At 47.0% G+C, this 23311-nt stretch overlaps 2 protein-coding genes across 2 annotated transcripts in view; both read right to left on the bottom strand.

Annotated features, from left to right (window-relative positions):
• Positions 1–496: 496 nt before the first annotated feature.
• CDCA7 (cell division cycle associated 7) lies at positions 497–10470 on the bottom strand. The gene is made up of 10 exons (XM_059820404.1): positions 10451–10470; positions 8542–8667; positions 8029–8136; positions 6260–6514; positions 5735–5810; positions 4792–5000; positions 4237–4377; positions 3652–3801; positions 2923–3059; positions 497–2605 (listed from the first exon to the last, which is right to left on the bottom strand). The coding sequence occupies exons 2-10, from the start codon at positions 8605–8607 to the stop codon at positions 2575–2577; spliced, it is 1173 nt and encodes a 390-aa protein (XP_059676387.1). The 5' UTR covers positions 8608–8667; positions 10451–10470; the 3' UTR covers positions 497–2574.
• Positions 10471–22146: 11676 nt separating this feature from the next.
• MAP3K20 (mitogen-activated protein kinase kinase kinase 20) overlaps positions 22147–23311 on the bottom strand; it is a 92728-nt gene continuing 91563 nt past the window's right edge. Inside the window, exon 20 of the mRNA XM_059820211.1 lies at positions 22147–22826. Coding sequence (XP_059676194.1) covers positions 22147–22826 — 680 coding nt within the window. The remainder of the gene's footprint in view (positions 22827–23311) is intronic.

Genomic DNA, 23311 nt, shown 5'->3' with positions numbered 1-23311 from the left:
AGAAGTTACTTAAGAGTTTGTTCAGGAAAAAACAAATAAATAAAAAAAATATATAGTAGCAGGCACCTGACTTCGACTTGTGTCTGAAATGGTAATATCCTCCTCATCCTTCTCAGATGAGGATGTAGGCATCTAGTTTTAAAAAAAACATAGAAAAAAAAGCAGAAGGGTAAGCACATAGCACACGTGCCTGAAGTCTGTATCCGGCCTGCCTGAACTCAGCACCTATATATTTCTAGCACCACAAGGTAGTCATCAGGTACCAAACAATTCAATCCAAGCAGCATGAATATCAGAGCAAGCCTGGTTCAGGGACACAGGGCTGGGGAGAGAAAGATGTCCTAGTCCCACTGCTCCCCCAGGTATGACAGGAGCAACCGACTCCTTTACTTCGCAACCAAAGTTTACCTGAAAGGTGGTAAAAATCTAAGAACAGCTCTAATGGGCTTTTTAAAAAACAGTTAAGAGGCAAAAGTTCTAACGCAGAAAATTTTTATTTTCAAAATAAAAAACTTTGTACAGAACACTGTAGCTCTGAGTAAATCTAAATACAGCAGTTTCCATGTTATGACGCAAGGGTTTGCTTTTAGCGCAGTCCTTTCACACTCTAGACATCAGAAGGCAATTAGAAAAAAAGTCACTCTTATCTCTCAGAACATTTCTAGAGTTCCTTCTTCACAAAATGTACCTAGAGGGTAGAACACTCTCCACCTCAGATTGCACAGCTATTCACACTATAAAAACAAAGAGAGGACAGGAGATTTTCAATAGGACAGATGATTTATGAAACAGAACTGCAAGTCTGAGACATAAATATCTTTTATTTCTAAATTCCTCTCTCCTCCCCTCACTCACACAGATATAATTCCCAGAAAGGTATAAACTGTGGATCGTTATGTATACACACAGTGCAAATACTGTGTAAGCAGAGAAGTCTAAACCCATGTTTTGTTCTAGTGCCCAATAAAAGCAAGTAGGTTCTTCTGCTATTCAACTGTACATTTATAAAATTGCATTCTAAATCTTATAAAAAGCTTATACAGTAGTTTCCATAACCAAACTAAGCCCATTTATACACTCTGTGGTTATCTGGATGCAATTTTCATGGCACCTTCTTTTCTACAGCACTGAGTACACAAGACCCCATCCACACAGCACACAAGAATTCTTCAACTCTGTTTTTGCTGTACTCATGCTTCATTAACATCATGTGAAATATCCTTCTACAATCATGCAGAGCCAGATACAGAAATATGGCTGGACTGTTAAGGACAAGACCACAGCACTAACCACATTTCTAAGTGCTCACAAACTGTATGCAACCCTTTACATTGCCCTTTTTATTTATTTTTAAAAGCCTTTTTGATGAGGCAATTGTTCTTCTTCATCTGGTACTATAACCAGGGTGTCTCTTGAGAACGTTATCTGTGCTGCTCTATGCAATTGGAACAATAACTCACTTTAAGCTGGACTGTGGCTTAGGAAGTCCTTGCTTTTTAATTTTCCTCAGGGGTAAAAAAATTCAAGCTTCCGATTCCAATCATTGTTTGTCACTGCCCCTTTTCCCAATAATGAAATTCAACAAGTTACCATCTTTCATCCATTTGTAGTTGGCCAACAGCCACATGAACCACTACCCCTCTACTTAACCAAGCCCTGGTCTGGAGGCATCCCTCTTACCCAGGACCAGTGCTGATTCTGCAAAGAAGCAGTTCTGCAGTTGCAGCTAGAGCAGGGAGAAAACAACGTATAAAACCAGTAATTAACAAAGGATATATTCTGTTTTAGACAGAGTGGTCTCTCCACAATGTATACTGTCACTACTAGGAAATGCTAGTGCTGGCGCTACAGAAGCTTTCAGCAGTGGCCTCCTCCAAAAATAGAAAGTGCCACCCCCAACTGCTTCTGCTGCATTTTCGAAGTCACTTGGAGAATCTCCCTTAAAATGGCCAATGTGCACTTTGAGTACTCTATAAAACCAAATATTAGTGCTTGGAGACTGCTCAGCTGTAACTTTTAGTGCTTCCTTTTTGAACTTAAGAATGCATTGTTGTTATAGAGAATTCTTAGCTTCTATTTGATCATTATGTTCAGTAAGAGCCTGTATGGCAGCAGAAGTTGGCCTGGAGTTAAGCACATGCCTTTCCCTGCTTGGTTCTGTGGGGAACAGTGGCCTGAATTTTCAGAACATCTATGTCTTTTTGTGATCAACTTCAAAGCATAAATAAACCTGCAGCACAAGATCACTGTATGATTAAAAGTCTAATGGCTTAAAGCCCTATCTCCTTTCAGGGGAAAAAAAAAAAGTTACTGGCATGAAAGCAAGGACTGATGCTATCTGATTTGTAAAGTTGTTTAAAAAGAAAACAATGGCCTGTGGGCAAAGACTTTCAATTCAACAGTTTTCCCAAGTATGATTTGCACTGAGATTAAGTGGAAGTTCTTTATCCTTTTTTACCCAAAAGGGGAGTGAAAGAAGGCACTGGCTTTGTAATGTCATTTGGTTAAACAATTCACTGTAGGCAATAATACAACATTGGTGAAAGAATACAGAATTTAAACGCAGTCACAGCTTCAGTCTTCCATTCCAAGTTCTTGTTTCAGACTGAAAGACAAGTAGAAACATGAGTTAGCTTGTAGCAAAACACCATTTCTAAACTCTTTAGACAAATTAGTGGAAGCCCTAACAATAAACACAGCTGAAGTCGAGAGCCAAAAGACAGAGCGGATATACCACTTGTTTTGGGTAAGAACCAACATGTCAGAAAAATCATATGGCAAAATCTCAGATTCTAAAGGCAACATGGACTGATCTTGATATTTCCCTGACAAACTGGGATGTGGAGAGCTCTCTTCTCCCAGTTTTGAGCTGCTTATCCCACTTAGAGCAGAGCCATGCCACTGACACAATGGCTTGCTTACCTTTTCAAGTAGGCATGGACATTGTCATAGCCATGGTACTTGGCCAGATAGACCAGGACACCTGTAGCACATCGGCCATCTCGCTGCCTGCAGAAGCTACAGTTGCAGATTCCACGACATGGTGGGCACCTCCAGGTCTAGACAAAAGACAGACAACAAGCCTTTTTAACTGAACCGGAATGCTAGACACAATTCGCACCTGCAACTTAAGAGGGCCCTGCTCCACACAGAGTTCTGCAGTGAACATCAGCATTGCAGAAGTTGTCTAAACCAGTACAAGCATACACATTCTTCAATCTGTAAGGCATTAAACTCTCCTTTACCCGCCTTGCACATAACTACAGGAAACATTCCACTCTGCTCAATTCCTGCACTACTTCCACAGCCCACAACAGCAGCACTTTGTCCACAATACAGTTCCTTTCCATAGGGCATTAAGCACTAATGCAAGGCAAAAGAGAACACTATTCTGGTGCTCAAACACAAGAATATTTTGGCAGCTGCTCTGCTCTCGTAGTTTACTCCTGCAAATAAAGCTACAGAAGTAGTAACTACAATGAGTTCTACACAGCACAAGGTTCTGTGATTCAGTTTGAATCAAACTAGGGCTGCCTTATGTACTACAGCACTGTAAGCAGTTCCCCTGCAAAATCTCTTTGGCTATGAGTAACCAATGCATCTCTCTGCTCAAGTTAAGCATAATAAAGCCAATACCCAAAATTGTCTTACCGGATCCAGCAATGCCGTTCTGACATCTTCCCCGTATCTATTGCGGAGGCATGGCCCGCAGAATTGGCCCCGTACTCCTACGCAATCAGGGTTACGACAATTTGTCTTGGTGTCTATGGTTTTTTGGCGACACTGATGACAGGTGGATCCCTAGAACACAGGGAAAGTAGTTCAGGAAACAAGACATTAAAGATGGCTCTTTAGTTAGGGGAATAAATCATTTAACATGCAATCTCTTTTACAGCTAGCAGTGCTTATCCTGAAACACAAAGCCACCTTGCAAGTTTGAATCAATCTTCAGTGTCTGTTAATCACTTTCCTTGGCTGGTATTGCCTAGGTACTACAGTTGTTCCAGGATGAAAGCAAGTTAACTGGCTTGGTAGCCATTCTACAAATTCAGGAAAAGATAAGAGATGACATTTCAAGATCTCAGGCATACTTGTCCAAAAAAAAAAAAAAAAAAAAATCACATCCTTCCTCTCAGTGAGAGGGAGTATGCTCCATTTGATGCTAGACCACAAGCAGGGAATAACAAGAAAATGACTGCACAAGGTATGCATTTCACAAAGTTGGAATAGACTTACCATGGCCCTGTTATATACTTTATCTCTTGCAGATCCACAGATATTATTCAGCTCTTCTGCTGTTATCTCCTCAACTGGGCGCACAATGTGTGGAAAAGCCATGGCACCACGGTGACCCCTCCTGGGAGTTTGGGCTTCATGCTGAATAGTGAAGACACAATACTTTTAGTACTAGTTTCAGCAAAAACGCTACATTAACAAGGTGGGGATCTCCAAAGCAATGCCAAGTCTCAAATACCCATTATATATTTAAACAAGAGATATAAATATTTGCAAAGACATATGATAGGGATGCAGCTTTAGCACCTTGATCTGTCACCTTCAGGGTGCAGAAAAGCTACTGGATCTTGCTGGAGTGCAAGAGGAAGTGATTTTTCCAAGGACAAGGTGGGGGGAAATGGAGAACACATACAACATGCTATTTTCTGTACTTCTTCCCAGGCCATGAAATACTCATAATGTTGATCAACTTTGTATGAACTGCTATTTTCTTGAAGGGATACAAAATCACCTTCATTATCAACCTGCAACAGGAGAACTAGAACCTCAACATACCTCCAGGCAATCATCAGACATCTTTCTCCTTCTCACTAAGAGGTACCGGTCATTATCGTCCTCTTCCGGTAAAGGAGTAGGAGGACGTTCAATCAGGGACCTGGATCTTGTGCGAGGCCGAGAACTTCGGTCTGGGTTCCTCCTCAAAGCGCTTCCGGGCAACGAACTTCTTGGAAGTCGCTTTCGTCCCTGGTAAAGTTTAAAAGCCCCTAATGAAACAGGCAAAACCCCAGACAGCTCCTGTCCCTACTATGAATTCCTCCCCTAAAAGACATGCCTTCCTTCTGTCTTTCCCAAAGATGAAGTCTCCCCCTGTCCCAAATCAGAAAACACAAGGTAAAAACATCCTAGACAAACTCATCTTGGGCATTCTGCTAGCTGCAGAGAAATAGTCAAAAGCACATTTGCGTCTACGTAGGTATAAGATACAATAATTCCCCACGCAGCAGCAGAACCTGCATCTATGAGGAATTGCAACTTTTAGGGTTGTTCCCACCTTCACGCAGCTTATAGGTAAATTACCGGTGAAATTCATTACACCGCCCATTCACAAGCCAACCTTCTTTAAGGACCTAGTTAGGCCAAATGTCAGTTTTTTTCCAAGGCTCCAAACGCACACAATATTCAGGCTTGAGCTTCAAAGTCTGAGCTGCCCCCCTTATCACCAGCCTTTGTATAAATACATATTTACACAGCACCTTGTTTAGTTTTATTGGCCTATGGAGACACCTAACCTTTATGAATTAATCTGTTCTGCTTTATACAGTGGCAAATCAAAAGAGAATTGCACAATGAGGATGCCTGTTTTAGGAAGCAATAAAATTCTGAACTGGACTTTGATTTACACGGTTTATTAAGTTTTTTAATTGAGAGTCTTGTTTTGTAATGTCAGAATTTGACTCTCAGAAATCTGAAGGCAAATATAGTAAGTTTATACTTACACGACTGACAGCTGGCAATGATTTTCTCCCACCAAAGATACCATAAGCATTTTGCAACTCAGCCATTAGTTTTGCAAGCTAACAAGAGAAAGAAAAAGGAAGCAGAGCCTTAAAAGGGTGTTTATGTGCTATTACAGACTATTAGATTAGGGCAATTGGCTAGAAGTACAATTACTTATAGTAAATGCAGTCACTCTTCAACTTTTTACTTTCATGTCTTATTTCTGTTCTAGTGACTGCAAGTAATTTGAAAATGCTCAAACTTAATATGTTAAAGCCCTATTCTTTAGGCTTGCAGCCTAGGGATTTTTACTGAAGTACTTAGTCTATGGATTTTCACATGCCAGTGGACATAAAGTATCAGATTTAAATATTCAGAATGTAAAATCCTCTTAACGCATTCACATAATTCCCATTAGAGTTAATTTGAAAAACCAAAGAGGTCCCCTAAGAGTCAAGGGGTAGGAGGGGCAGAATAAGGGGGGGGGGGGGGGGGGGGGGGGGGCAGAGAAACATTGAGTACTTGCCATTGCTTTGTTTTCCTTTATGTTTAAAGCTCTTTTTTCTAAAAACATGGCACCCCTTTCTTCAGGGTCAGAGTCTGAATCTGAATCTGGAGCAGGCATCAGCTTTTCAGGAAGAGGTTCAATCTCACGCTTCCTCCTCTCCGATCTTCGAGGTGGAAACTTCGTGGCTACTTTTAGAGTAGGGGATTTCTGCCTTCTCTGAGCTACCTCACTTTCAGCACTCATCTCATTCTCCTCTGAATCCGATTCCAATTTCTGTTAACAAACCACAATGGAAGCATATAAATCCAAGTGAGCTGTTCTGCATTTAAATACAATTAAAAAATATTTTGCTTGGGGGTGGTTAAAGAGGCTATCTGGCTGAAATCTAGACATTTACATCTCTAGTGCTAGTCTTCTAATGTATTTTAAGGTGGGGGCGGGGAAGGGGGCAGGAGGAGGAGGGATGTGGGGATAAAAAACTCTCAGAGAGCCACACTGTACTGCCACAACACATCAGAAAAAGGAGCTTAGTTTCAGCTGCAGCAGTCTTAGCTGTCACTTGCAGGTCTAATAGCAAACATAATTTGTGTGTGAGTGTGAGAAAGAGAATTGCCTTTAAAGAGCTCAATTTTGCAACATATTTTATTTGTTTGTAAAAAAAGCCACCAGACAGTTCTCAGCACAGGGTCAAACCCAAGTTTTTAAGAACAGCCATCTCACAGCATCAACGATATCAAATGAAAACTTCCTTCTAGAGGCAGTTAGTGAAATAATTATCAATAAAATCCCAATATTTTATCTTTGAATTCTGATGCCTCACATACAACTTTTGCAAGAACCAAGGCTTCAGTGAGGACAGAAATTAATTTCTTTATTTAAAAGCCCATTTTGCAATAGGCTTTGACTTTTAGGTTTAGACTCAATAAGACAGTCTTATTTTGGTCATAGGTAACAACAGGCTTCCCTGCTTCATATGCATAGACCATCAGCCTCAAATGGAGATCCTTATTTGCACAGGGTTTTTATTAAACCAGGTATGTGGTTCTGGTTGCCCATTATGTGTACCTATTGATTCCTTTTTCTTACATATCTATTCCAGCTTTTTCCCCTACTAACTCTCTTTACCATTGTGTATTATTTAACTCAGAGACGTCCTCTTCCAGTCAGATGTTATTCTTTTCTAGTCATTCCTCAGCATGTTCTGAAGTTACAACAAATCTATTTTATGCCAAACATGGTACTACTTCAGTCTTCTCTACTAAACACCAACTGTTGGTCTTTTTAAGCAATAAAACTGCTCTTGCACTGATGTCACGGAAAAGCAGGAAGGCAGATTTCACTACCTATCACTATTTCTCTGCTGCTAAAGAAGTACAGCATTTCCTGTTGCACTGTCAGAGTGCGGATCTGGCTGCATGTCAATACACACAGAAATTTTTCTCAGGTTTGCTGGAGTCCATGAGCTAACGTAACATTTCATATTGAGGAAAACAGAAATGTCAGAGTCCAACAAAGTAACACCCAGCAAGGACAGTTTTAAGAGGTATTATACTTCAAAATCCATACGGCAGATTTATTCTGAACTTGCAAAGCTCAGGAGCTTGGAGGGTTTTTACACAGACAAGAAGAAAATGAAACTATGGCTACTTAGACTTTACATTAAATTAAATAAAATGATGTTTCTTTCTGACAACATTTCACTTTCAAGTTGAAGCTGCCATTATTTTTCAATTAAGAATGTGTAAGAATTCTGATTTAAAATTGCAAACTAAAATCAACTGTCTTACCAATGCATCTTGAATCTCATTTTCTGAAAAGCCACAGAAGGATTCATCATCAGAGGCTTCGTGAAAAATTTTTGCCAGTTCTGTAATATCCGACCTAACTTTGCGTTTCTATGAAGAATAAAATATCCTTTATCTGAAGCTGTACAGAAAATTATTCACATTTGCAAGTGCAGTATAAGCAAATAGCTTTTTTAATAAAGAAAAAAAACAGTTAAGGCATTTAACAAGGGTTTTCAGAACCGCAGTTGCAAATTATCAGGCCTGTTAGGTTAGGTGACATTTCAAAGGCTAGAATAAATAGCTAATCTGTTTCCAACAATTACCACCTAGAAGCACAAGCGAAGAGTGAAATGAAATTACAGCATATAGCATAGATTTATAAGTACAAAAACATAAGCAGAGCAAGCAGTTTTAATCATGCACAAAACATTTACTAGCTTTACCAGCTTTACATTTTTGCAGGTTTTACTAGCACTGCACATTCAGTTTTATTTGTTCTTGTACTGTACTCACTGTGTTTGCAAAATTGTCAGAACCAAAACTGTCACAACTGTCATCGGAGGATGAGGATGTTTCCATGGGAATCAGTTTCGTATTTCGGAACACTGTGAAGTTCTTCCTTCCGGAACAACCTCGGCGCTGCAAAAGGACAACGGCAACACCATTAATAAAAAGAGACCTACTGTAGCACACTAGCTTTTAAGAACATCCTTAAATTGAGGTTTAGGAGGTTTGAACATTTCAGGATGTTTAACAGTCTTGAATACAAGTCAGCAGAATTATCATCAGCTTTGAAATAATTCCCAAAGTTTGAAATGGCAATAGTTTCTGCTCTGATACATTTCTGATCATTGCTATAGATGAGTTTTATTCAGTATTTAGAAACACTTCTTTTATGCAAACAACCAAGTGGAAATATACACAAAAATCGTATCCTTCCCCACTCATTATAGACAATGCTGGAAAAAAAGTACAAGTACACAAATCGTACCCAGAAAACTGCTTTGATTAATTAATTACTTTTCGTTTGAGGCAAACACTAAATACATTGCAGCTGTTAAGGAAAGGACTAAGGCTCATACCCACGCAAAAGAGGAGCTTTGAAGCAACTGTTTTAGACGCAACAGCTTGCTGGTTTGTTGTTATTTTATTACAAGGTTGAAATACATTGTTGACGGGCTTCAGATTTTCATTTCCCAGGGGATATTTCTACTGGCAATGACCCGTTTTACCTTCCCAGGGTGGAGGCAGTGACCCGAAGGCCAAGGCTGCTGCACCCACTTAGATGCTGCCCAAGTCGAGCGCTCTAACCGTTACCACTTCACGGGCCCAGCCGACTGCGCCAAACACTTTAACAATGCGGTGTAAACAGTAACTAGCCAGAGCCATTTGAAGACCTCCCGTCCTCTCCTCTCCCCAGCACCGTTCAGCACACTGCCTCTCGCTGGAGCGGCACCCCAGCGCTCCTGGCGCTTGCCCACGCGTCGCAGTTTTGCTGGTGCTGACGAGGAACAGAAGCGCTTCCCGGCTCGGCCCGGCCCGGCTACGGCCCCCGACACAAAGGGGGCCGATTCTGGCGTCAACCGCCGCGGCTGCGGGAGCGCCCAGCCGGAGAAGCCCCGCCGCGGCGGGCCGGGCTGCACCGGAGGGCCTGCAGCACGGGGCCAGCCCGCACTGCCCAGCCCAGGCCAGCCCAGGCGACCCGGGATCGCCATCGGCACGCAAATGCGCCTTCCCGCCTGGGGCACGGCCCCGCACGCCGGCAGCTCTCTCCGCCTCCCGCTAAGACGGTGCCGCCCCCACACACACCCCGCGGGGCCGTCCGCCTCTGCGCCCCACAGCGACACCCTCCGCCCCGCTCCCCTGAGACCGCGTACTCCGCCGCCCGCAGAGCGGGGCCGCCTACCCCCTGCCGTCAGGCGCCTCCCCGCCGCAGCAGCAGCAGCGCCCCGCGCGCCACTGCCCAACGGCCGCCCTCGCGCCCCCAGTCGTAACGGCGGCCGGAGCAGTCGCGAGGCGGGAGGCGGAGAGCCGGGGCGCGGGGAGGCCGGCGCCGGGCCGCGCGCCCCTCACCGAACGCCGCTCCGAAGCCGGGGCCCCTATCCCAGCCAAGCTGGCGAGGGCACCGCTGTGCGCGGACCCCCGCGCGCCCCAGCACCGCGACGAGGCAGGGGGCCTGGGGCTGCTGTTCCGCGCGGCGGGGCTGCCCCCACGTCGCTCCCCCCGGCTTGCCCAGCAAGCCCCAGCCCAAAGACTCGCCCTGCCTGACCCCACCAGCCTCCCCGCAGCGCCGGCCGTGAGACCCCGCAGGGCCCCGGGAGAGCGCGGCCGCAAGCGCCACAGCCCCGCCAGCGCCAGCAGCGGCGATCGGCAGCCGCACCGCGAGCCCGGCGGGCAGTCCCCCGCCGCGGGCAGCGCTCACCTGCGGGCACGGCAGACCCATGCTGGCGGCGGCAGGGCGAGCACCGGGGAACTGAAGGTTCGCGCCAAAGCGGCTGGGACCGCGGGGGGCGGGGCCCGGCGGCGCCTTTCCCGCGTTGGCGCCCGCGTCCTGGCAGATGCAGCTGACACCCCCTCGGGGTCGGGCACCTGGAGTGCCTGCCCCGCGCCCGCCCGGCCACCCCTGCTGAGGAGCTCCTCAGTTCTCCCGGCGCGCCCCCGGAGGGGCTAGTGCGGGGGCCCCTTTTTTTCTTTTTCCTGTTCGCCATGCGGGGTTTGTGGAGCTGCAAGGGCCTGGCCCTGTGGCGCGAAAAGCTGCCGGTCGGACCGCCGCGGGACTCGCGTGCCAGAGGGGAGGGGCGCGCGCGGGGCCGGGGCCGCCGCGGGCGGATGGAGGTCCAGGGCACCCCGACCGGGGGAGCCGACGTAGTCTCTAACTCTTTCTTTTTAGATCTAATTTTGTATGTCGAACCTGGATTTCTCTCCACCACTCTGAAGTAAAACCCCCAAACCTGCCCGTTTCCAGGGGCAGAGGGGCGTTCCTCACGAAAGAAAGGCAGGGGCCTGCGTCCCGCCAGCCCCCGGGGCTGGGGCAGCCCCCGCGTACCCCCCGAGCGCCCGGCGCCCCTGGGGGCCCGCTGAGCATGGGGCTGCGGTGGCCCTGCGTTCAAAGCGCACCCCAGTGAAAAACCCACCCGGCAGCGCGCACGCGTTCCCGCGCTGCCGAGGTGAGCGAGGCGGTACCGGCCAGCGCGCCAGGAGTGCGGCTCAGCCTTAGAGCGAGGCGGTGGGTGACGCCCGTTGCCTCTGCTCCCCTGGGAGTACAGCAGTGCGACAGGGTTTTGGAAAGAGGTTGGCTGCGTTGCTCTTTGTGAACAAAATTCTACCTGAAGACAGGCCGGAAGAAAAGAGATCACCAGTCATCGTAAACCATTTTATGTAACGTTTGTAATACCGCATTAAATCAAATACAGCCATTAAACACAGCCAAATAACTGCTGTGCAACCAGTATTTGGCAGCAATAGTAACGGGAGAAGCCCTGAAGAAGCTGGATGGGACTTGTGGCCCCGGTGTTCGCTATAATCCTCCGTTTATCCTGCGGTTTGAGCAGGGCTCAACACTAGCGCAGCTAGCGCAGTTCCAGGTGCCTTCCCAACAGCAGGCGAGTCCCCGTTGCAGTCGGCACGAGGGAAGGCGGCCCCGTGCACGTGCGGCCCGCAGGCAAACCTGCGCCTGTGTAAAGCACACCACAAATCATCTCTAAGCCAAAGCCTGTAAATAGGCTACAGCACAATAGAGTACAAGAGCCTTCACGGAGGTTTTCTGTGGGCATTATTCTTCCTGCACGTGCTGCAATCTGTTGTGTAAAGGAATCTCCGTTTTAAATAAGCCCATAATTACATGCTTACCTGCACTGCTGGCTTCTCCGCACATCCACAAAAGCAGATGAACTAAACCTGGTTCTCTGGACACCAGACCACAGTCAATTCCTCTAAATCCACATTAGTGGAGGATTGCCACCCAGATGGTTTCCAGCCAAGACGGCTCAGTTGGGAAGGGTAAATGTTTCTTGAATTTTGATGTAGTTTTACTTCTTTCGGAAAAAAACATCTACAAATACTAGTTTACTTAACACGGAAGAAGAGATCCAGTTTCTCAACAGTAACAGCCCTTAACATCTTGAATCATGCTTATCAGGATTTTACTAGAAAAGTAGCCAACCTTCACAGCTTTTAAGAGCATCATAAGAAATGTTATGGAGTACTGATGGGGCTAGCTGAATCCATACTTCAGACTGCAGTTAATTTTCCATTTAATGCTCAATGGAAACAGCATTCTTCAAACAACATAGGTAGTCAAATGGCTTTAAAATTAATAGGCCAGAGTAGGGACTTTGTGGGGAAACCAGACAGGACATTTTGTGAACTCTGTTTTCAGCTTTTTTTTTAATACGTGAAAAAGAATTAATTTATTGAAAATTCTGTATGTCAGCTCACATATTTTACAGAGGACTGGGGAGAAGGGGGCAGGAAAGGGGGAAGAGAAATGGGAAGTATGTGAAGGGCAGGGGCTTCCCTTCTGACGGTACAGTGCAGGGTACCAGAAGATGAAGGTCTGTGACCCAGGAGATGGCTGTTGTGACCTACACCACTGTCATTTCCCCTGTTTTCATCTTCACAGAATCACAGAATCACAGAATCAGTACGGTTGGAAAAGACCTGTAAGATCATCGAGTCCAACCTGGGGGGGAAAAAAAAAAAACCAAACCAAAACAAAAAAAACACAAAACCCACACCACACAACAACAACAAGCCACAACCCACCCAACACCACACAGCACCATGTCCATCAAGCTACATCCCACAATGCCACATCCACACGCTCCTTGAATACCTCCAGGGATGGTGACTCTACCACCTCCCTGGGCAGCCTATTCCAATGTTTCACTACTCTCTCAGTAAAGAACTTTTTCCTAATATCTAGCCTGAACCTCCCCTGGCGCAACTTGAGGCCATTTCCTCTAGTCCTGTCACTAGTCACTTGGGAGAAGAGACCAACACCCACCTCTCTGCAACCCCCTTTCAGGTAGTTGTAGAGAGCGATAAGGTCTCCCCTCAGCCTCCTCTTCTCCAGGCTAAACAACCCCAGCTCCCTCAGCCGCTCCTCATAAGACTTGTGTTCCAGACCCCTCACCAGCTTCGTCGCCCTTCTCTGGACACGCTCCAGCACCTCAATGTCTTTCTTGTAGTGAGGGGCCCAAAACTGAACACAGTATTCGAGGTGCGGCCTCACCAGAGCCGAGTACAGAGGCTCTTCATGCTCTTTGCGCCCCTGTTCTACCCTGCAGGGCCCAGATGCCCTCGGTGGATGAGCAGAACAAACTTACCAACTGGCTTACCCATGACAGAAAAAGTTTCTTAATGTTTGTCAAGATGCAGGCAGCACCACTGTCCTACATCCAGCTATTTACAATGGCTGGGGACATGCAAAACTGAACCCAGGGAATCATTACATTTTCAGCCACATTTAACTCAAATAAGGCCAATGCGAGTGGAAGAAAACATCCCCGCCCGTTCGGTCCCCCAGTCTGGGTGCTGCGTGGCCTGTCCAGTGCTACCAGCCTCTCCGTCTCCCCTGCTGCCCAGCTGCAGGGAGAGCTCACCCCTCAGGGCTCGCATGTCAGCAAAGATTATCTGGAGTATTTTATCAGGTATTTCCAAGAAAATAGTCTCTTAAATTCTTGTCTTTCCTTGAAATGAGTTGGCAGTACATGGTAGCGGCCCTTGGAAGACCTGCTAAGGGAATCGGCTGAAATTACAGAGGGATGTGCAGTAGATCGAGCGTGCAACGCTTTCTGCATCCGTCTAGGGGAATCAAAGTTGTTTACGTATTAGGAGCTTCAAGCAGTAGCAAGAACATGGACCTCCTACAACAATAGCTCCATTGTCAGAAACAGTAAAAGTGACCTTTGTTCCCCCAGGACGAAGGACAAGCGCTGTCCTGCACATCACCCCGCAGATTTCGGCTGTCGGCATTGCAACACAGCTTTTCTCTCTGGAGGCAGGACTCCTGCGGCGCCGTCCCTGGCTCTCCTACACTCAACTATGGACAACATAGTTCCTATCTCAACTATGGACAACACACTTCATGCTCTAGTTTCAGTCTGGAGAAGAGGAGGCTGAGGGGCGACCTTATCGCTCTCTACAACTACCTGAAAGGGGGTTGCAGAGAGGTGGGTTCTGGTCTCTTCTCCCAAGTGACTAGCGACAAGACAAGAGGAAATGGCCTCAAGTTGCGCCAGGGGAGGTTCAGGCTGGATATTAGGAAAAATTTCTGTACTGAGAGAGTGGTGAAACACTGGAACAGGCTGCCCAGGGAATCCCTTTTTTCTTTTTTTTTAAATTGGGGCAATACATTTCTACCTGCCTAAAATAGCATGTGGCTACATTAATGTTTGTGTGATGCTAGTAATTACTGTGATGGGACTTGCACAGCGACACAGATTTATAGATGCAAGTATTTCAGTGGAAGGGGAGAGTTTGGATTCTCACGACCACAGAGTACCTGTAGCACAATGCAGTAACACGTATCTTAGCTCCATAGAAAAGAATAAGATTGCAGCCACTAATGACAGTAATTAAAAATTTCTGTAAGAGCTGTCCAATCACCTCTTCATCTGAGCAAATTATAGTGTGTTATTGAAACTGTTAGTGCAATAAAATTAAGCTAAAACCATTTTGCATTGAAATAATCAGACATTGATTTATGACGTAAATTGTAAATGGGTAACCTATAACACACACTAATTGTTTTTCTCTCTCTTGAAAGGTGTGTTGCTGTAAAAGATCTGATCAAGCATATGTGTTTGTTCACATCTCACGCTCCACTAGTGTGTGGCTAACACTAGTATACAAGACATAATAAGGTATATAACCAAGTAACCTGCTATTGATTGCAACCCAGAAAGGACACTTGTTCTTATACAGAAGCAGGAGGATGACCACTTTTGGAGATTTAATTATAGTTAGACCTCTACATGCTTGCTGGACATTAATTTTTATGAAGGACTTTTTTACTGTGAATACTTCAGCATTGTGCTCTGAGACGTAGAACCAGAATTTGTAAAATAAATGTAAATATTTAGCATGTATAATCAGTTTATAGCCAAGACCAACTGTACCAGCTCCACAAAATACCTCCACAATGCAATTAGTATCTTTTTCCTTTTTTCTGTCTCCAAGGAAAAATATATTTTCCCCTTTTAATTTAACAGGTTTGTATCTCCTTGTGCTTTGCTGTAAGTTCCTTATTAATGAAGGCTGGGTGCAAATGCATCCTGCATGTTGAATTGAAGGTGGTCTGATCCTATTCGATACTGTGTTTCTTTGACACAAACTGTCGAGACCATAAAAATGGAAAGAATAAGAGAAGGAAAACTGAAGAAATAAATACAGCCCAGGGAGAGAAAAAATGCAGTTGATAAATGCCTCTAGGAACCTATATTCATCAGCGTACTAAGAGAATGGTTGAAATATGGTCAGTTTTGATCGAAATCTTAATGATTATTCCAAGTATATGTCGTAGCAGATCATTCAGAGCCCAGAGCATTGCGATGCACATTATGGGAGTGTAATTATAATGCTCATTTGAGTATCCTGTAGCCATTCCACAAAATGCATAGCAAAAAATATTGATCAAAAGTAGCTGTTGTTGATATGCAGTAGCCACTTTTAAAACGCTCAAGATCCCAGCCCTTTCACTCCTGGGCTTTGATTTGTATTTCCCTTTGAAAACACAAAATAGATTAAGTCACATCATAAAGAAATTGCTTACAAAATGTTCTGCAAATGCATAACTGGGAAACAGGAGGCTATCAGAAAATAATAAAAAATGCGTACTGCAGTCTGGTTTTTTTGCCCTTTTATATAAGCTTTGCAACTGCCTCTTTGTGAATGTCGATTTGCATCGCCTCCACCAGCCTTCAGCGAGATGCAGTTGCTGGGAGAGGATGGGAGTGGGGGGACAGGTGGTGGCTTGACCTTCTCCCCAGGGACCTCTCTCCTGGCAGCTCCCTCGGGAGGGAGGAAGCGGGGGGACAGGTAGAAAGCCTCCCCCAGTCCAGTGCCTCGCTAGTGCCTGCGGGGAGGTCCCCAGGGCACACCTCAAGGTTTCAGGCCCTTGTGTTTTTTCAGAGCATGAGGGAAATGCCCTCTCTCTGCTGCAGGGAGCCCCCACCTTTCTTGCTAGGGCAGGAAAATAAATGTGTATGTTGAGCCCCAGGTATATTAAGCCACTTCATTCCACATAGCACAGTGTTTGTGTCTGTAGTCCATCAGCACCTGCAAAACTGCCTCGTGATGCTTCTAGGAGGAGGCCCCGACCCTGGGGCAGGCAGGCAGGCAGTGCCGGAGCAGTGGGGTGCGGCTGAGGGGAGCGTAGGCGCTGGGGTGGGAGCTCCGGAGGGAGGCTGCACGCTTTACCCCCGGCTCTCAGCCACCCCGGGCTGCCGCTGTCTCCCAGCACCATTCCTCTGTCCTCTGAGATGTTCATCTCAAATGCCCTGTGTTTACGCATACTCAAACGTGATCTTGGCAGACCCTTATTAGTGTTATTGCCGTAATAGACTTCTCCTCCATAACCTCTAACTTTTTGCAACAAACTGGCTTGAACTGCTAAGCTTTGGCACTTCATTAGATAAGAAAATTATGTAAAAACCCTTCTATGGTGGACACATATACAGAAAATAATTCTGTCAGATGTAATTTTCAGAGGTAGCACAGCTATTTGGTTCCATTTTAGTGACAGGAGATGTCAGGAGGTCTCTCGGTTTGGGGTTTTTCCACAATTACAAAAGCAACTGCCCATCTTTCCCAGCCTAAAGTAATAATAATAATTAGGTCAAAGTGCATTCTGTAGCACAATCAAAAAAATAAAGCGCTTATCTTTGATGCATGGTCCAGTATTCTTGACAGCAAGTTTATAGAGTCTTAAAATACTTGGGGTTTGAGCCTCAGCAGGATGAGCTGAGCTGGAGAGGACAGTGGTAAGGGGTGCCCCGGTCAGGGGCTGTTGCTCTGAGTGAAGAGGGAAGGGGGACGCAGAGGGTTTGGGCAACTTCTGCTCCTTTAATCGGCTCAGCAAGCTGCCAGATCATGGTCAGCGTATGGGATTTTGGTGTGTGCTCAGGGAGGGTGGCGTTGCTGTCAGACACAGCCAATTGCTAGAAAATAACCAGTGGGAGCAGGTTAGAAAGAGCAAAGCTGCAGTAGCAAATATTTTCTTTAAAAAGTAAACAACATCCAAAACACCTCTCCCCATTTCACACCAATGCCAGCGAGAAAGCAGGTTCTCACGGGGCGTTAGCTCAGCCATGGCAGCGCTGGGGGAGGCGCGAAGGGGCGCTCTCCCCTCCCAGCTGAACAGGAACTAGGTTTGCTTTCTCTAGCGTTTCGCGGAAATGATAAACCAGCAGCAACAACATCTATGAACCACCATTCCTGGCAGCATGGCAATGCTTTGTCCGCTGGCATGGCATCACTGAGATCCGGGTGTAGATGGGGAGACAGAGGGGCCACTGGTGTCCCCACTGCTACAGGCAGGTCTCAGCAGCATCAGCGCAGGATGACCAGGTCCCACGGTCATCCCATCCCACCGGGTCAATATGAACCCGGTCAATACGACCAGATCCCCCCAGCACAGAGGTACAGCGCACCGTGGCGGCAGTCGGGCAGGCTGAATCCCTGGCAGCTGCGCTCCCCAGCAAAATGGGGTTCGACGGCCACCCCACTTCCCCTCTCTGACCATTACTTCTGTTTATCTTCCTGACGAGCGCAGCGCAGGCGTAACGTTTCGGTATGTGCTTTGAAATCAATACAAGGCCAAAGCAACAACTAGAAATGTTGCAAGAGAGAGATTAGAGCGCTGCCCATATCAATCACTGAGCTGGGTGAAATTCCTGCCCAAGCCATACAAAGCAACCTCTGCAGCTCTGCTGCCCCAGGATGGATTGACGGTCTAGTCATGTCACAAAAGGCTAGAGTGAGGAACAGCCTGGGGTGGTTTATGATTTTGGGGCCCCTTGGACTGTTCAGCGGGCCGTCACCTCTGTGACAATCATCCATCTGTGAATTTGCAAAGGCTCCGTGGGAAAAGAAAGGGCTTGTGTGAGGGGTTGAGCTGGGAGACGGGTTATTCTGCCGTTTCATCCTCTCCCCACCCAGGCAGATGAGCAGCTAAAAAAGCCCTCTGAGCAGCTCTCCCTCTTCCAGAAATGCCTTCGGCTCTGTCGAGCAAGCTGCACTTGGGGAGCCCTCTAGAGCCCTGGCTGCATGTGAACAAAAGCGGTCTGTGTTTGCAGGACTGGGCAATGGTTTTGCTCCAGGGAGTCTCTCATTCACGTGCTGCCCACAATTTCACAGGTGCTGGAACCACCAGCTGGTTTGCAGCACAGCAGCATACATGCCTCTGACCTGCAGGACATGGGGAACACGTGCCTTGAGAGTGCAGTTGCTTGGCCCCTTCCCCGTGCAGCACTGCGCCAGGCTGCTGGGCTGGCTGTTGGTCCCTCTGCGGAGCAGGTCCCCAGGACACTTGCATTTTACGACCTGTCCCTCTGATGGTAGCGGCAGGTACCCCAGCGCTGCTAGGGAAATTTGTGTACTTAGGAAGCCAGAATGATTGATAACCTCAGTGTTAAGTGCCTGCTCTCCATCCTCCTGTTTTTCTTTTCTTCCTTTTTTAAAGACATCCTTAGGTTTATGGGAAAGGCACAAAAAAAGCTTAAAAAAATTGAACCACACATTTTGTCGGCAGAAAAAGAAAGACGTCTCAGCATCATTTTTGCTCATGCCATGAGGACATCAGCTGCAGGGGGAAGCATGTAGGGTTTCAGAAAACCAAGGACGATAATGCTGAGGTTAACCTGCTTTTCCTGTCTGAGCTGAGCACCGCTTCCTCCCTCCCAGCCCACCGGCAGGGTTACGAACCAACAGCTGGAGAGAGACACTGCTGTTCACCCTGAAACCCTTCCGACGATGTCTGGCATCCAGAGGGAGCTGGGCAACTCTTGTGATTCCCACAAGATCTGGAGTAAAATGTTGCCGAATGAACAAACAGATTCTGTGTAAGCCCTGACAGTCAGTGTCTTCCACTTTAATTAAAAAAAAAAAAAAAAAATGTATCTGATTTTGTAAACATTCTCCCCACTAGACCCAAATACTCACTCACTTTGGACATCCAGTCCTGAATTTGCCTTCATGAGTTCTCCACTATTTTTCATCATCGATTCCAGCAGCCATCCCAGAGCTGGCTTCTTATAATTCAGAGCATTTTAAACTGTGGAGAAGGAAAATGCAGGTACCTTTTGGGGATTAAGAAAACAGCAGCATCAGTGCATGGAGATATGAAGACCAAGAGAAAGGAGAGCCAGGAGAACAAGGGGCAGCTCTACAGCAGTGATATTTTGTGCCACTTGCAGAGTAGCCATGGAGGGAGGACGTAGCACTGCTGAGGAGATGTGTATGGATGGAGGGCAGTGTGTCCTAGTGTGCAAATCTAGACATACTGGTACTTAAATACAATTGGCTTTAACAGAAAACCCTAAGAAAACGCAGCATGACTCCTTTCCAAAGAGCAGACATTTGCTGAGATGTAGTTGCCCAAGACAGTCTGATTTTCCATATGCTGTGCATGGTCTCCTAGCTGCGTGCTGGTAAAATATGGAAATAAATTGCTCGGCTTCATAAAGTATTGGGAGGTGAAAATGTAAGCACATTTTGACTTACAATTTTTAGCAAGATAGGGAGTAGCCACAATTAAGAGTGATAAAAATGAGATGGAAAACTAGATCCTTCTGCGGCTTTTTTTTTGACAAGTTCACTCACTGTTGCTTTAACCAACAATGCTGGTGCAGCAAGAGGATTTCTAATCAGTCACTATTGCATGATTGTTTGATTTTAATAGGCGTGATCAATACCATCCGCTCCTCCTTTAAATGCTAATGAACACTTTAATACGACAGATGTGGACAGACAGTACATTGCAGATTAAAATTAGGCACAGCATTAAATTGCTTACGAACAGCAGAGGAATCCTGCTGGACATCTTGACAATCAACCACAGGCAGCTGATAAATCTTGAATTGCCACCGCCAGCCCACAGTGTCTGCTGGGTAGGGCCTTGTTTTCAGACTTGCACCACTATACTGCCATCCTCATCACCCTGGAAAAGAAATGTACCCTTCCAAACTCCTGCAATTTCTTTCCAGGATTTGTGCAGGCCCAACCGTGAAACAAGATCTCGCTTCCTGAGGTGCGTATCCAAATTTTAGTAACACAAGCACATTTCTAGCAAGTGCTCTCAGGTGCGGTTACTGTCAGCTGGTATTCTCCAGCCCGTTTTCGTCATGGCAAGAAATGTTAGGGAAGGATCCCCAGCCTAGACAAAATGCCAGTCTCCTGCTAAGTTGTGACAGAGAAACGTCCAGTGGTGGATTGTCCACGTCCCCAAATTAGTTGTCAGGTTCAGTAAACCAGGGCCAGAAGCTGGGTTACTAACTAGCTTTCAACCCGTTTGAAGCCACAAGAAAGCGGCAAGCTTCGTTATCACAGAGCTTCATGTGCAGCCCCGTTCACTTCCAGGTAAAACTTCTTACTATTTTTTCTGCTCTTAACTGTTGTCAGAGGAAAAGGTACTTAAATGACAGAGATCCAATTCCTGACACCTGGTATCAGTTGTGTCCTGCTCCATTGGTTTTGTTGGACCCTGTGCTGAATTAACGAGATGTGAGTCCCGTTTCACTCTGGTAGGTATTGGGAAACCCACCATGGGGCTCTGCCGTCATTGGGGCTGGTGGGAATCAGAGGGAGGAGAGCTGCATGTACCCCAGGAGTGGCCTTTGTGTGGAGCAGGGAATTTACGTGTCCTTTTGAACATCCAGTGACGGGGCAATGGTGATGGGGGTCATTGAGGGTGTGACGCGCCAGCAGCTCCTCCAGCATCGCTCACAACTGCACGCCAGCGAGCACCGCTTGGCATGGATGGTATGTAGCACCTTGTTCAAAGGCATCTCTAATTTACAGTTTCTTGGCTTTCAGAGGGTACCATGCGTTGCTTTGGGTTCAGTTTCCTTTATCTGTTTCTTCCCTTTTTTCCCCCCTCTTGCATCTTGGGAAACCCTAACATTTTTTTTTTTCCTTTTTAATTGTGTGAAATGAACTTGGAGTGAAAAGGCCAAGAAGAAACTTTCTGATGACAAGTGAGTCTGCAGCTGTGTCTTTGTTCTCAGTGGAGCTAAAGACCACATTAATCAGAAACTTTACTGACCTTGTCTTTACTACCTGAAGACTGAAAGACAAAAGCGGCACAGTCTGGCCACATTTTAAAATTCAATTAAAAAATGCCTGCTGTCTATTATCATAGACCTCAGTGGGGTTAGATGTAACTATGATAAAGGCAATGCCTTTTTCTCCCTCTATTTTTATTTTTTTCCACAAAAGAATAAAGCCTAGTTTTTGTTTCTCCTTCTGATTACAACAACTGTGTATGTGACAGAGTGTGCTCAGTGGTGTTGGGCAGCTGGTGTCGGGGCTTTTAGTGAAGAGGGAGGTGAGAAATTCCTGAGAGGAGATAGCAGGCTGGAAGCGGAGAAGTGAAGCTACTGGAGTGGACCTGAGGAAAAATCTCCCTGCCTTCCTGTTTTTTCAGACTATGCTGGTCTGATAAAAATACTACCTCTTCCTATAGCCCTGGCAGAAGCAGACTGAATGAGGGGTGAGGAGACCCTGCTCAGAGCCAGAGTCAGCGTCTGGAGACATACGTGGGGCGAGGGGAGATGTAGCAGCACAGCTCCTTCCCTAGGGATGAAACGGAGAGCCTTTTGTTACAGCACCCGGCTGCGCCTTACTGATTTTATTATTGAAATACTAAGCAAATCAGTGGGTATCCAGTCAGCTGAGAACACGAGCAGCCAAAGGGAGGGGAGAAAGTCAAATGAAATCCCTGGACGCTGACCATGACAGGAGGAGAGGCAGGCAGCTCTCCCCTGCCACTGGCAGGCCCCGGGCCTCGCCAGGCGGCGAAGGAGGTGGCCTCCCGGCTTCGGTGCGGAGAATTAAATAGGCGCGGGCGTATCTTCTCTAGGATGAACGTTCAGTTAGATAAAGGGGCAAATTCCTCCCTCAGAACGTCCTCCGGCCCCGCCAGCTCCCCCTGGGCCTCTCCTTCCCCGGCTTGCCGGTGGTCTGCCTGTGGGGCTTCTTCGCATGCTGCACCTTTATCCACCCCCCCTCGCTGACTCTGCTCTCCCCTTCGCCCCTTTTGGGCTCGCTCTCGCCCTGCGGGGGCATGCCCGGGATGCTCTTGGGCTGGGGTGGGCTGCGGGGGTACCGGCGGTGCTGGGAGGCCGGGGGTGCCGGTGGCGAGGAAGTCCTGCAGGCTCTTCCCGAGTGCCGAGGGGGCACGGGAGAGCTGGTCCCACTGCGCCGCCCGTCCGAGGAGCTGCGGGAGTTACCGCTGTGCGAGGCATTTATGCCTTTGCCGGCAGACCTGTCCCTCTCCGAGGGGGTGTCGGAGGCTGTGCTGGAGGTGCTGCTGCCTTTCGAGTTCAGGTGCAGATTCGAGAGGTTTCTCATCAAGCTGTGCGAGAGGGGAGAGGAGTTTCTGGAGTGGCTGATGGACGTCAACTGGTAACTGACAGGACCGCGCGTCCTCCTCACGGCAGCGGCGTAGGAGTCCTGGCTGTGAAGGTAGGGCAGGTAGTGGGTGACGGTGGTCGGGCTGTGGGGGTGGCCGTGCTGGAGAGAAATGGCTTTCGCTATTTGGTGCATCCGCAGCGTCTGCATCCACTGGCTGTCGATGCCTGGCAGGGAAATGGAAACAGAGTCAGCTTTCTGTGAATCGATGGAAAACGGCTCTCTGGTTTACCGAAGGTGGGAGGTTAGGTACCAGGGTTTCTCTCGGGAGAACCTCAACGTATCTCAAAACGCCCTTTCCCTCCCAGCCTTGCAGCAAGTAGTCCTAGGTTTGCGTATGTCCAACATTATCATAGAACATAATGCTGGACTTTTAAAATAGCAAGTGATGCAAGTATTTCTGATGCCAGTGCAGATCATGGAGCTTAGACTAGAAGACACTGAACCATCCATTTGGCTGTTCAGGGGGGTTCCCACTCCCAAGTGCCTCCCAGTGCTTTTAACCCAACCTGGTTTTAAACATTTCCTGTGATGCTCTTGGCAGTCTCAGCAGATTTCTCCACAGCTTTCATTGCAAAACAGCCTGGAGACCTCCAGAGCAGGCATGGAGTGGGCACCCCAAGGTGCCAGCACCGCTGCAGCATGGCCTTCC

The sequence above is a fragment of the Gavia stellata genome, chromosome 8 (assembly GCF_030936135.1).
Source record: "Gavia stellata isolate bGavSte3 chromosome 8, bGavSte3.hap2, whole genome shotgun sequence".
NCBI classification, from domain to species: domain Eukaryota; kingdom Metazoa; phylum Chordata; class Aves; order Gaviiformes; family Gaviidae; genus Gavia; species Gavia stellata.
This window is presented reverse-complemented; position numbering and strand designations above follow the sequence as displayed.

Coding starts and splice junctions, on each gene's coding strand:
- CDCA7 (XM_059820404.1), bottom strand. CDS start 8,607: ATGGAAACATCCTCATCCTCCGATGACAGTTGTGACAGTTTTGGTTCT. Junction 6,515..8,028: donor ATGAGATTCAAGATGCATTG/GTAAGACAGTTG, acceptor GTTTGTTAACAG/AAATTGGAATCGGATTCAGA. Junction 5,001..5,734: donor ATCATTGCCAGCTGTCAGTC/GTGTAAGTATAA, acceptor CTGTTTCATTAG/GGGCTTTTAAACTTTACCAG.